The following is a 13,818-nucleotide window of genomic DNA, read 5'->3' as shown; positions in this document are numbered from 1 at the left end:
TTTGTCCAGCCATGCACTTGTTCAGTACAGTTTCATGTGAGGCATTTTCCCCTCTACTCTCAGGTTTGTGATATCAGCCTCAGATACGGCTGTGTTAAGGTCACTTTCCACCTCTCTGTTCAGCTCTTAAAACAGACACTCGAGTCACCCAAGCATGAAACCCACAGCAGAGAGAGAAGAGAGCCCTTACGGAGAAAGAGAGAAGGATAGGATACTGGAAAGGGCTTGAGAGATAGGTTAGATGTTTTACATGCCAGGATTTAAAACTCCCATGTTTCCTCTCTGAACAGACCTTGCAGCTGTGCCATCTGCGTGCATGACAGCTGGACACAAACCAATAGTGTCTGGCTGGTTGGGGGGCTTGGACATGGTGGCGAACCAGGCCTGGTGTGTTGTTTTTGCCTGACAAACCCAGGCTCTAGGTTTCCTTTAGCCGGTAAATGACAGCTTCCGGGCCAAGAAATAAATAAAAAGCCGCTAAATAAAATTGTGACCGGACCCATTGTCCTGAAAAGAAATAAAATAATCTATTGCAAAATAATGCCTTTTATTTATTGATTAAGATACCAGTCAACTTCATAGGCAAATAAATGTCATTAGGTTAATACATCCTCAAGCTGCTTGGAAATTAGTGTCAGTGTGCGTTTCTATTTTTACTCACGCAAAAAGATGCGAGGTCCTCACAAGGGACTCCCTGTTTCCAGTGTGACCATCGAGAGGGGATTCTTTCTCCAAATCAGAGTAAATACGGCCTCAAGATCGCACCTTCTTGAGGACAAAGTAACGAGGCTGATGTGCATCAAGCTGCTCCAAGGAGTTGGACAGTTTTGACTTCCCAACAGCAGCAGCTCACTTTGAGCAGGCCAAGGTCTGCCGCAAATGCAAGTAAATTAGAAACAAATTATTATGTTTGACAGGCCCAGTCCTAGCAGTTCTGCTGCCACTCTAGGCAAGAACACCATGTATAGTAGGCCAGGCCTATATAGATTTGGAATGGATTGATAGACCAGAGTAGAGTAATGATGTGTATCGTGCACTATTGATACATTTCAGTTCAGCTTATTCAGTGGCACTTAGAAACTAAACATTGAGCTTTGGAAACAAGTGCTTTTATAAATGCATGGAGCATTGTAAAATAAGCTTTCTATTAATGAACCAGCTGTAGCAATTTTTTTAAATTTACATATGAAATTTGATTGTCCAACATCAGTTTCATAATTTCTTCATTTTGTAGCCGCGTAGAGTGGCCTCTTTCCACTGCTGTGGTGCTGAATCACAGCTGGAATAGGGAGCGAGGCGGGCTGGCCCTGGAGTTCGTAGACAGCCATGTTGTATTATTTATTAGCCTAATTAAAACCTTTATGCCTAGGCTAAATTAAATTAGAGAGGCCTAGATTGTATTTGAAACCAGCTGTGGTTTTTTATTTATTAATTAAAATGTTCATACAAATAGGCTATAGGACAGGTCGTTTGCAAATTATATTGTACAAATATTATATTTTTAAGTTGTGTTTTATTACTGTGTAAGTGACTTGTTCATCTAGGCTAAATGTTTGTTCTTTTTTTTAAATGATATTCATTTACGATTTATTGCAGGGACGAAGACGCATTGGGCAATGTTTTGATTTTCGATAAAACCCGTCATGTTGATATAAGAACATCAGTGTACTTTATTTTATTAAACCTTTACAGGCTAATTTATATTCTGTTAAGATGAATTACAATCATCTAAAATGTGCTTTTGAGCACCATGTTACGCACCGCACCCAATGCGTATGGATGTCCGGTAAGTTTGTCAAACATCCGGTAAATTAAAATCTTGCTGGTCACAGAGTCTGGGCACCACATTTTCCAAACGGAAACCCTGCCCAGGCTACATGTCTGTTCTTTACACTAATCTTCTACACACATCCTCTGAAAGAATACACAAGCAGATTACATCAAATAATCACAGTCCACATTGCAGCATTCGAAAAGGAAAGGGTGGGAACTGCCCTCTGATTTTATTCTCCTCTCAGGGTAAAAATGGACCTATGGATTTCACACTTTTTCTGCAGAGCTTACAGTAACCTCCTACGCACACAGCACCATGCTCTGCTCTCAGGGCACCTCTGGCCAGCACAGTCCTAATGCACTGACATAAAACAGACATCAATAGGAGTGCTGGGGAACCATAGGGGGAGTTTGTTTCCCTCAGACAAGCCATTACATTAAGGACAGTGCCCTCAGTTCTGAAACTGATTGAGAAGCTAGTGTAAGAGGAGGGAGGGAGAAGCATGGTCCAACACGTCATGTCAGTGTTTCCCCTGTATTCATAAAACGTTTTTCAGTGTAAACTTAAAACAGATATGAAGAATAGAGGTCGACCGATTATGATTTTTCACCGCCGATACCGATACTGATTATTGGAGGACCAAAAAAAGCTGATACCGATTAATTACATTTTTTTTGTAATAATGACAATTACAACAATACTGAATGAACGCTTATTTTTACTTAATATAATACATCAATTAAAATATATTTAGCCTCAAATAAATAATGAAACATGTTAAATTTGGTTTACATAATGCAAAAACTAGCTAGCCATTTCACAACGGTTACACCAGCCTAATCTCGGGAGTTGATAGGATTGAAGTCATAAACAGCGCAATGCTTGAAGCACAGCGAAGAGCTGCTGGCAAAACGCACGGAAGTGCTGTTTGAATGAATGCTTACGAGCCTGCTGCTGCCTACCACCGCTCAGTCAGACTGCTCTATCAAATATCAAATCATAGACTTAATTATAACATAATATCGCACAGAAATACGAGCCTTTGGTCATTAATATGGTCGAATCCGGAAACTATCATTTCGAAAACAAAACTTTATTATTATCGCATATACCCTGACTCTGCGTGCAATGAACGCAAGAGAACTGGCACAATTTCACCTGGTTAATATTGCCTGCTAACATGGATTTATTTTAGCTAAATATGCAGGTTTAAAAATATATACTCCTGTGTATTGATTTTAAGAAAGGCAAGTGATGTTTATGGTTAGGTATACGTTGGAGCAACGACCGTCCTTTTTCCGCGAATGACACCGCATCGATTATATGCAACGCAGGACACGCTAGATAAACTAGTATTATCATCAACCATATGTAGTTAACTAGTGATTATGATTGATTGATTTGTATAGGATCAGTTTAATGCTAGCTAGCAACTTACCTTGGCTTCTTACTGCATTTGCATAACAGGCAGGCTTCTCGTGGAGTGCAATGAGAGGCAGGTGGTTAGAGCGTTGGTTGCAAGATTGAATCCCCGAGCTGACAAGGTAAAAATCTGTCGTTCTGCCCCTGAACAAGGCAGTTAACCCATTGTTCCTAGGCCGTCATTGAAAATAAGAATGTGTTCTAAACTGACTTGCCTAGTTAAATAAAAGGTGTAATTTTTTTAAACAAAAAATAATAAATAGGCCAAATCAGTGTCCAAAAATACTGATTTCCGATTGTTATGAAAACTTGAAATCGGCCCTAATTAATCGGCCATTCCGATTAACCTGGTCGACCTCTAATAAAGAATGCGGAAACGATAATGAGGGTATATATTTTTAAATAAGATCATCTTTGAGAACTAGCTAACAACCACCAGAATAAAAACTGGCATGGGCCCCTATTGATTTTGTTATGTTTGAGTCACTCAGATAGCATAAGAACACAGCATAAGCCATGGCAAAATGTGTAGAATTGCATGACATTTGCATAAAAGTAGCTATCCAGTGTTTCCAGATTAATACGAAATATGACCTATAACGAATTACAATATGAGTAAAATAGTTTTCCTTCCCAAAAATGATTTTCTGTGTTGGAATGGTTTAGGCGTACCCCAACAACAGAATGGTGTGGGCATATACCGATCATTAAAAATAGGAATACGAGTAGACTGCTGATTGGCCAGCTCAACCTCCTTAGGAGTATTACATCATACTCCATCAGGAAAAAGAAAGCATTTTTTAATAAACAGTCTGTTTGAGATGCAAGTTTGAAGTGTTTATTCTCCAATTTATGCTTTGGCCACAAATATGAGTATAGGACGGGTCTATAACATTATTTGGATATGAGTTAACAGAATACTAACTTTTAAAGTGAGATTTTCACTGGACAGTTACTTTAAAACTGCACATTTTCTCTCAGTCCCATAGTAAAATATGTAGAATTGTAGGAAAGGATTAGCAAGTTACTAGAATAACGTCAGCACAAATATGGAAAACATCAGATCATGATGTGATCCATATTCGATAGAAATGTAATTTGGTGTTAACAGGTTACCCTAGCTAGCTAGCTAACGCTACATTAATTTGCTCATCAAAAGAACCTTGGATACTTTTTTAACTAACTGCTGTTGCATCGAAAGTCTTGCTTGCTTAGTTGCAGCCCATCAACTCGGGTCGAAAGTTGTCAGCACCTGATTCGTCATCAGCTCAACGGTATAGCTGTCATTTAGCCATTATATAGCCATTATAGCTAACCATCTTTTTCTGCCCCAGGTGGGAAAATGTCGATGTGGCTATAATTTATGCGTTGGCCAAAAATACAAGTATAAGACGAGTCAACAACATTATTTGGGAGTTAACAGCATATAAACTTTTTAAAGTGAGATTTTCTCTGGCCAGTTACTTTAAAACTGCTAATGCTCTCTCATCCCCATGGCAAAATGATTAGAATAGCATGAAACTAGCTATAAAACAGTAAAATGTTCCCTCTGTCCCATAGCAAAATGTGTAGAATTGCAGGAAATTAGCTTTAAAACTGCAACATTTTGTCTCAGCGTCCAAGAGGGCCTCTAAAATGTTCGGTGGAAATCCTAGAGGAAATACTGTATTTCTTGTGCCTACATGTTTGCCTATTAATTTTCCTGAGCCATTTTCCACAGTGTGCATTGATGTCACAAAGGCAATAGCCAATAATATTGTTTGTTGTGGGTGCAATGGTATTGCAACATTCGTGGGCACACTTTAAAAACCAAAGACTGTGGAATTCTTTATTGCCTCCAGATAGTTCAGCCATCCTACATTCCAATCCACAATCATATGGGGGTGGAGTGTCATTATTTTGACCAGGAATGCACAGCATATGGAAAACGTTTGCTAGTGAAATAAGCAGTAAGGAGCTCTAAATGAAACTCAACTTCACAGGGTGAAATGAGATTGCAAAAGCAATGCAGTGGATTTCACTTGTGGGTGCTAGTGTAACACATTAAGCTGCTCAAAAGAACATTGTTTGTCATAATAGCAGGGTCATAAACAGTATAAAGTCAGTTGCAATTTTAATGACAAACTGTCATGACTGTTTATGACAGCTGATTCTGTTATGCCGAAGGGTTCTAGTAGTGTTAAATAATAATCATACTCTGACTGACATATTATCATTTGTCTATTGCCTCCATGTAGCCTATCACATAACTATCACATCATTAACCACGAACTGAACCATCCAACACCCTAATCAACATCGGATTGTCCCCATGTTGGCCACAATTCCATACCATCATCATGCTATATGACATTAGCTTGATTCACCTGCTATTGTTGATGTTGTTCATCCTGTCACTTCTTCCGTTTCGGGAGACTTCTTCGGTAGTGACCGTGCCAAGTGATGTTGCCAAGATTGCCCACCTCATAGGCCCTAACACTGTATTTTTTAGCAAGCTACCCACATTTCTGCGATGCCGTCTCCAAGGAGAATGGCGTAAGCTCCTATGACAAAGCCACAGTAACTCGAGAAATCGAGTGTAATATATTCCCAATCTGATGGCTTTCGTGACGCAATAATGTAACGTTAGCAACCCAACATATTCAAGACTTGAGCTTTGACATGTTTATAACGTCGTTATAGCATTGTTGTCAACATGCATGTTCATACAATTTTGACATTTTTCAGATGGAACGTTATAGCTCGATAGCTAGTTAAAATAAAAAAAGATTCCCTCATTTTCAAACACATTCCTGTTAGAATTTTTTTTTTAGTTTACGAGCAATCCATGAAGAATTGTGCGCTTTCTGCTTTACCGTTATCAAGCACGCTAACGTTAGCTAGTTAACTATCGATGGGGTTTTCCTAGCTACAATTCACTGACCAACTCACGCTTCCCTTTCGCGATAAAACGATGCCCAAATGGTTAATGATAAGCGTTTAACTCTGCTTGATTCCTGTATATAATAGTTAGCTACATTTCAAGTTGTGGAAAATATGTATTTTAGTCTGTGCTTGGTATTATCTTCCATGGTTGATTTACCACTCAGCGTGCTCGGCTATCTTCAGGCAAGCAAGAAACGTTAGCTAGCTAGCCTAACATTAGCCAAACTAGCATCAGTCTTCTCGAGCAACAGTGCCTTCTGAATAAGTTAAGTGAGACTAGTCTCGCGCACCACCCACCAGACACGCTTCGCCCATGCAATTTGGACACTGCATGTCTACATAATATAATGGGCAAACTATATATATATATATATATAAATGTTTTACTTACCTTATGCTGTAGTAACTCATGTTTATCCACGGTTGCTATGGATCCCAGCTGGTGGTGCAGCATACAACGTTCCTTGACACGCTTGGAAAATTGTTCCCCACAGCCCTAGTTACCGCACATGACTACAACGGACTATCCTATTGGATGGCAGGTTATATACACTTGAGTGATTGGACAGGTTTCTTTGCCTCTGCATTCCATGTTACCACAAATGTAGCTAGTAAATAGACCCCTCTATTTATACCAAAGTTACTAGCTAGTGTTGTAACACTCACAACACAAACATTCATTATGCATTTATGTAAAATTGAAAAACAACCGATTTTTAAAAAGATTTAATGTGGACCCAGGGTACAAAGAAAACAAGAACCTAGACAGAGCCACATCCATAATGGGCTGATCTACCAACTGCACATGGACAACGTTATTCCGAGCAGCAAAACAATTGAGTGGACTCAATAATATTATAGTTATTGCAACATATCACTTTCAATCAGTGGACTAATTTATTCATGTGGTGTTAACTACAATTCAGTGTTAATTGCAGAACATGATAGTAAAATGTCAACATTAACAGTTATGTTGATTAGATGCTAATTAGTGCCTCTGCACTTGAAAGATAACCTCGGTCCATCAGCAACCTCATCAGCCCTTTCCTCCTCCTCCATGTAACCTTGACTCCATAGTCCCTCTCTGGGGTGTCTGTTGCTAAAATCTCTGAAGTCACAGTATGTGGCGGGGTCATCGGCTGTGGCAACAGGAGGCGAAGAAAGGAGGAACTTCCATCATGGTGTAACTCTGGAGTCTCTACATCAAGTGGGGAGAAAACATTGTCCGTGCCAGGGGTGTGGTGTGTTGCTGAGGCAGGAGTCTGAGCAGAGCATGACGCTGGGCTCTTGCCATGTCTGGCAACATTGCCAGCTGACGTTCTAAGGACCCCCACACATCTGCTGGAGGTTGATGCTGCATCTTCCGGTGTTATCTCTGACAACCGTCTCCTCTCAGCTGTCCCTTTCCTGAGAGAAGTTATCTGTGTTGGTGTCTCCGTTTCATCTTGGTTACTTAAGTACTCTGTACTTAGAGAACCAACCTTATGAACTTGCAAGCCCTGCTGCTCCTCATGGGCCCCAAGAGCAGATTCTACAGCTTTCTTTCTACGTGCATGCTTTTGATGGAGAGGTTGGGCTGTTGACCTTCTCTGAAAGGATAAGGCTTGGAACTTGCAAACACTACCTTTTCTGGATAAGTTAGAACTCCTGTCAAGAATGCTTGGTGCAGAGAGGCACTTCTTCCTCCCTCGCCTTCCTCTGGGTGCAGGGGGCGGTAACTGATCAAACTGTGGACTCACCTGAAATTGAGTGAGAGACATCTTTGAACATGTTTGTCATACATTATTTAGTCTATGAAAGGACAACATTCAGATGATAGTAAATAATGACATTAAAAACATGATTATCATCATACACATTAACAGTTATAAACTGTGATTACCCAAGAACTACAGGCTGCGCAGCTGTTCTGTCGCTGCTCCTCATCTAGAAATGACTTGGGATTGAGTGCGCCTCTCACTTGAGGCACATTGTGGTATCTGGCGTCATCAAGTGGTGGCTCAAAAAACAACAGCGACGGCTTCTGTGAGTATGGCAAAGATTTCTTTCTTGTTTTACGGGGCATCAGAGATCATGGTTGAGGAGCTGATGGGATCAAGAGAAGGTTAAATATATGGTGACGTATTAAAGGAGTGCAGTATGAAACAAATGTGGCATATAAGAAACGTTTTAAACACTATAGCTTGCTTTGGGTTAAGTAGATAGTTAGCTACAACAACAAAAAATAACAAGAGTGAACACATGGAAGAGCACTTACGCCTTCGTATATCACACGACGTACCTGGGTGTAAACTGCATGTCAGAAGTAGCTAGCTATCAATGTTTTGAATAAATAATGTCAGAATCAGAAAGGACAAACATTTTGCATTTGCTTCGCTGTCCTCCAAGTCTTGCCGTTAACATAATGGTTAACACTGATTGGTTTTCACATCCACTGGGTTCACCCATTGGATATGCAAAGACCACATGACCGGAATCGCAAATACTGCGCCAAAATTCAAAATCCCATTTACTTTCACACTGAATGAAAGGAGATTGAGATCTACAAACTACCTGTCAACTTTCATTTTCGATTATTGTCATTGTTTAATTAAGGAGTCAAAAAACCCAGAACAAAAGCGAATTGCATCCCCATAATATGAAGGTTTGTGATATGCAACTTGGTTAAAGTTGCTAGCTAGCTTGCTAATTAACTGGACTAACGTTAGCTTGCAAACTAAACGCGTTAACTATTACCGCTATCTAACTAACTACTAGTTTAGGGAATATTTTTATACCTTCTTTGTATGTTAGCTAGCTAACTATAAACCCGTGGATTAGCTAATTTAGCTAACACCATCATGTTCTAGAAGACTGCGTCATAACCATAGCTGATATTTGAAAGACTGGTATTTCTATTCTAAAATCGTTAAGCTAGCTAGCTATAGTAACAATTATCTGGCTGCTTTGTTTTTAATTGATACAATCAAATAGATTTTAGTATAGTTAGGTTAGCAAGTTACTAGAGTAACGTCAGCACAAGTATGGAAAATATCAGTTCATGATGTGATCCATACCCGATATACATTTAATTCAGCATTGTTACCAACGCAAATTTAATTTGCCCATCAAAAGAACCTTGGATAATTTTTTTGAACTAACAGCTTTTGCATCGACAGGCTTGCTTACTTAGTTGCAGCATATCAACTCAGGTAGAAAGTTGTCAGCGCCTGATTCGTCATCAGTTTAGCTATCATTTAGCCATTATAGCTAACTAGCTCAAACCTAACCAGCTTTGTCTGCCCCAGGGAAAATGTAGTTTTGGCTGTAACGTTACATTCTAACTTTAACGTTACCTGTTATCTCTTCAGACATCAAGTGAAGTCAAAGGGCCAGCTCTGTAATCTGGGCAGAATGAGACAGAGCCCAAGAAGGCCCCTGATCCTTAGGAGGAGGAAGCTTCCTTTTCAGCTAAATGAACCAGCAATTGATGAGCCTGATGGACTACGACACAAGGAAGCATCCACATCCAAACCCTCAGGTGGCCAGTGTTTTCCTGATGGCATCCGTATCATGGACCATCCCACTATGCCTGGCACACAAGTGGTTGTCATCCCCAAAACTGCAGACCTTCAGAGTGTAATTGGGGCCCTCACTGCCAAGGGGAAGGAGTGTGGCTCTCAAGGACCAAACAAATTCATCCTTCTAAGTGGTGGTGGCTGTATCAAGGATGGTGCAGATTCTTTCTGTCAACCTAGCTATATGAGCGGTTTCAGCTCTGGTAGGAGTAGCATGGCTCTTGTCACACAGCCAGAGAAGGCAACAACAATGGACTGCCTAAAGGATACTAAGGCTTTGACTACAATTAAACCATGTATGTTTATTTGCATGATTTTGGGTTAAATGACCCTCTACTTTTCCGGTGTTGCTAAATTAACTGTTTGATGATGAACATTGTTGATTTGCACAGTTTTTATTATTTCACAGTGAATAGGGACCTTGATTGCAGTCCTCTAGATGACAGCCTTACTAACATCCAGTGGCTTGGGAGGATGAATACAGACGGTCTTGACCCAGATCCTGCTAAGAAAGCTGCCAACAAAGAGAATCATGACACTTGCCAACAGATTCTCCAGGTTTGGCTCCTCTTTTAGCATCTGGGTGATTGTCAACAGACGTATGTAAACAGTGATGCCGAGGGTGTCACCGGCAACGTGTTATATATTTACCTAGAATGTTTCAAGTGTTGCACTCAAGTGTGATATTAGTTCTGTGTGCTTGCTGCATATGTTGAGTCTTAAAAGAGTAGTATCTAAATAGGCCAAACAAAACCAACCTCTCTTTTTTTGTTCTGTTTTGCACACAGTCACAAAGTGAGCGAATGGAAGCACACAGGGTTGTCAAAGACCCCTTGTCAGAGAGACCACCCTACTCGTACATGGCAATGATTCAGTTTGCCATCAACAGTAAGAAGAGCAGGAGGATGACATTGAAAGAGATCTACACTTGGATTGAGGATCACTTTCCATATTTCAGAAAGGTGGCCAAGCCAGGCTGGAAGGTAAACATCCACAATAAGCCCTTGGTCACAGAACGATTTTATTGGTGTCACTGTAATAGTTGAGGACAAGATCGTGTTACAATAGAAGCAGAAGAATACCCCTTAAGCACCCAACAAAAACTTGTATAATTGCCAATGGCATAAGCCACATCCTCTTAGTTTGATATTGTCTATGCTCCTCTGCCAGAATTCCATCCGCCACAATCTCTCCCTGCATGACATGTTCATCCGTGAGACAACACAAGATGGCAAGATCTCCTACTGGACCATCCGCCCAGAGGCCAATCGCTGCCTTACTCTTGACCAGGTTTACAAGGTTGGCATGTTACCCACTTTTCTGTTCTAAGTCATATTTTGTCGCTGGCCAATTACAACTATGGGACTCCACAAAAGGACAAATGCCAGCAAATAACTGTCTTCACTCTGAAATCTACTTTTTGATTATCTTTATAACTCTGTCCCTTTTGACCAATTTTCCACCCCACAGACTGAGTCTGATCCAACTTCCATCTCGTCTCGGACCATGCAGGTCTGTGACCAACATGTAAGATCGTTTTACCCTTCTTTTCATCTGTGGCAGTCAGTCAGGGAGGACAGGACAGTCGGAGAGAGGACAGGACATGCCTTCCATCTGCTCTTGTTTAGCTCATTAAGCTGACAATTAATTTCAGGGGAGATGTGAGGTGTAGGCAGAGAGGCAGACATCACAGGACCACCGTACATAGTAACTTCTCCTACACAGGTCGAACTCATGCCGTCTTCATATGTTGTCTTTGAGAAGAGAAAGGGACCATTTCAATTAGAATAGTTGTGTTGGGAATAAGAAGTTAACATCTCAATTGTTTCCCGCAGCAACAAAAGAGACTTGCTCCTGACATCAAGAAAACATCTGCCGGTGTCCCTGGTGAGTGAGGGAAAGACGTGGGGGGAAACAAGCAGCTGGACAATTACCAAACCTTTGAGAGTTGGAAATTATTGATGTGTAGCTGTTGCCTCATTACTTATTTTTTTCCTGCCATCCATATGTTCAGAGAGGAAGATGAAGCCCCTTCTTCCTCGTGCAGACTCCTACCTGGTCCCCATCCAGCTGCCTTTCACCCAGTCACTCTTCCTGTCCTCGTCCACACGGCTCCCCCTCTCTGCCCCCCAACAGAAATCTAGCTCCTCAGGAGGGGGCAAGAGGGTCCGTATAGCTCCCAAGGTAAAGTCTCACCATACTTTTTTTTTTTTTTTGTAAAGTGGCTGGAGGTTACTTGATTCCCTATAATTAAATTAATACATGTTGTGACTGCGTTTGTCAGGTTACGTACAGTGATGCCTCCACAGTGATGCTGTATGCTCCTCCAATTGAGGAGATGAAGGAGGAGCAGGTCAGTGTACCCCTGATCTCCGTTACCCCTAGGGCCATTCTGACCAACACCAGGAAGGAAGTCAGCAGCTCCCGTCGCAAGCAGCGCCTCGTCCTACCTTCCAACGAGGAGCCCGTGCTCCTCTTCCCTGACAGCACCTTCTTCGACTCGGGCCTGGCCTCCGACGGCTCCGCCTTACAGGACGCCGAGCTCGACCCCCGGCCGGAGCCTGACAGCCCCTGCAGGGAGTTCTCTTTCAAGACCCCCATCAAGAGCAGCCACCCAGCCTCCTCCACCCCCAGCAAGCCACCCACTGTGCTGTTAGAGCCCTGGAGGGTAACCCCGCTGGGCAAGGAGAGAGGCGGCATGCTGGACTTCAGCCCCATCCGCACCCCCGGCCCCAGCTTCACCCCGGACCGCCATAACCACACCCCCTTCAGCTTCAGTAGCACTCCCTTTAAGGACCTGCCCTTGTTCAACTCCCCTCGTGAGCTGCTCACCTCTGCACGCTCCACATCTGCGGCTGGCCCCACCGGCACCTGCTCCCCGGGGCCAGAGCGTCTGCAGGGCTGTTCCAGAGAGCTCCAAATCGGGGGTCCCTCCACAGCCAACCGCTCCCTTACAGAGGGCTTGGTCCTGGACACCATGAACGACAGCCTGAGCAAGATCTTGGTGGATATCAGCTTCTCTGGCCTGGAGGATGATGATCTGGGTATGGGGAACATCAGCTGGTCTCAGCTCATCCCTGAACTCAAGTAGCCACTGCCGAGCAGAGAGCGCAACCCTTTCAAAGTTCTTTGCTAGATGAGGATGCCATAGTCTCATCATTACCCAAGCTGCTCACATTGTCTTCCAATCTGTAAATGTGGGAGTTTTCTTTCTGACTTAGATTTTACCTTTGTCTTTGGTTGCTTTTGTCACTACTAACCAGTTTTGTTTTTCTCTCGCTTGGTTGTGTTTCATGCCACAAGCTTAAGTGACCATATTTTGATTACAATTCACTGTCTCCCACCATAGTCTTGAAGGAACTTCTAGGGAACCGAAAAGTATGCCTGAGTTGTATGTTGATGTATGTAGCCTACATAGAAGATGTATGTTTAATTTGCACATTTTGTAATATGTTTTGCTCTTTAAAATGTACATTTATACATAGATAAATCATCACTATCCAGTGAGACCGACACTACCATGCTAGAATATAAGATGTGGTGCCTCCTCTGAAAGTGAGCGAGTCTCCATTTGATTGGACCTCTGATAGGATGTAACATGATGTACAGATGATCAACCACCAATGAGAGAAAGTAATAAAACAACAAGGACTGTCTACACCCAAAGGAGATGCCATTTTTGATTGACCAAGTCAACACTTATTCTAGTGCACTTTTGTAACTTATTCTAGGTATGACACAATGTCCAATCTGCTTTGTGAACTTTTAAAAGAGTGGTAGTAGTGAGTGAGAAACTATGTAAAAGCATGAAGTAGTATGGTGATGTCTTACATTTGTCTGTAGAAGGGGAATATATTTGAATTTTTTTTTAAAAATGTATGCTTGAATTGTCATTGGAAGATTAAACATTTAATGCATGAGTTTATGGTTTTTATTTTGATCGAAGGGTCATAGTTGTTACTTTGTTATGGGAAAGGAAGACTGCGTCATTTGCATATGACCAATTCTGAACGATGTATGGCTTTTTCTAGTTCTTCTTGGCTCGTTTGTTAGCTGTGCTTGTGGTGGACACATTCGGGTTAAAGTCTGAGGAGCATCCTGTCTGCTAGTGTTTAATATCATGGCATGGGCTTGCTGGTG

The 13,818-nt window shown here is 41.7% G+C and overlaps 3 protein-coding genes across 8 annotated transcripts in view; 1 reads left to right on the top strand and 2 right to left on the bottom strand.

Annotated features, from left to right (window-relative positions):
* LOC124014019 (tubby-related protein 3-like) overlaps positions 1 to 6,632 on the bottom strand; it is a 38,660-nt gene extending 32,028 nt beyond the window's left edge. The window contains exon 1 of one of the 3 annotated variants that reach the window (XM_046328658.1): positions 6,513 to 6,632. In XM_046328658.1, coding sequence (XP_046184614.1) covers positions 6,513 to 6,532 — 20 coding nt within the window. In that variant the 5' untranslated portion in view covers positions 6,533 to 6,632. Of the gene's footprint in view, positions 1 to 5,562; positions 6,354 to 6,512 lie in introns of those variants that run through there. The other 2 variants (XM_046328657.1, XM_046328659.1) reach the window with 2 other exon arrangements.
* A 123-nt stretch (positions 6,633 to 6,755) lies between these two features.
* rhno1 (RAD9-HUS1-RAD1 interacting nuclear orphan 1) lies at positions 6,756 to 9,571 on the bottom strand. Of its 3 annotated transcripts, none has more exons than XM_046328690.1 (3): positions 9,457 to 9,571; positions 8,004 to 8,206; positions 6,756 to 7,860 (listed from the first exon to the last, which is right to left on the bottom strand). In XM_046328690.1, exons 2-3 carry the CDS (start codon positions 8,184 to 8,186, stop codon positions 7,099 to 7,101), a joined length of 945 nt encoding a protein of 314 aa, XP_046184646.1. In that variant the 5' UTR covers positions 8,187 to 8,206; positions 9,457 to 9,571; the 3' UTR covers positions 6,756 to 7,098. The 3 variants fall into 3 exon arrangements, with proteins under 3 accessions (XP_046184646.1, XP_046184644.1, XP_046184645.1); XM_046328688.1 differs by lacking the exon at positions 9,457 to 9,571 and adding an exon at positions 8,403 to 8,563; XM_046328689.1 differs by lacking the exon at positions 9,457 to 9,571 and adding an exon at positions 8,379 to 8,535.
* foxm1 (forkhead box M1) lies at positions 8,157 to 13,598 on the top strand. 2 transcript variants are annotated; one of them, XM_046328684.1, is made up of 9 exons: positions 8,157 to 8,237; positions 9,472 to 9,974; positions 10,088 to 10,236; positions 10,467 to 10,661; positions 10,849 to 10,977; positions 11,149 to 11,205; positions 11,514 to 11,565; positions 11,693 to 11,862; positions 11,963 to 13,598. In XM_046328684.1, exons 2-9 carry the CDS (start codon positions 9,515 to 9,517, stop codon positions 12,767 to 12,769), a joined length of 2,019 nt encoding a protein of 672 aa, XP_046184640.1. In that variant the 5' UTR covers positions 8,157 to 8,237; positions 9,472 to 9,514; the 3' UTR covers positions 12,770 to 13,598. The 2 variants fall into 2 exon arrangements, with proteins under 2 accessions (XP_046184640.1, XP_046184639.1); XM_046328683.1 differs by lacking the exon at positions 8,157 to 8,237 and adding an exon at positions 8,599 to 8,765.
* Positions 13,599 to 13,818: the final 220 nt, after the last annotated feature.

The sequence above is a fragment of the Oncorhynchus gorbuscha genome, linkage group LG25 (assembly GCF_021184085.1).
Source record: "Oncorhynchus gorbuscha isolate QuinsamMale2020 ecotype Even-year linkage group LG25, OgorEven_v1.0, whole genome shotgun sequence".
NCBI lineage: Eukaryota > Metazoa > Chordata > Actinopteri > Salmoniformes > Salmonidae > Oncorhynchus > Oncorhynchus gorbuscha.
Note: the sequence above shows the minus strand (reverse complement) of the source record. Positions and strands in the feature narration are given on the sequence as shown.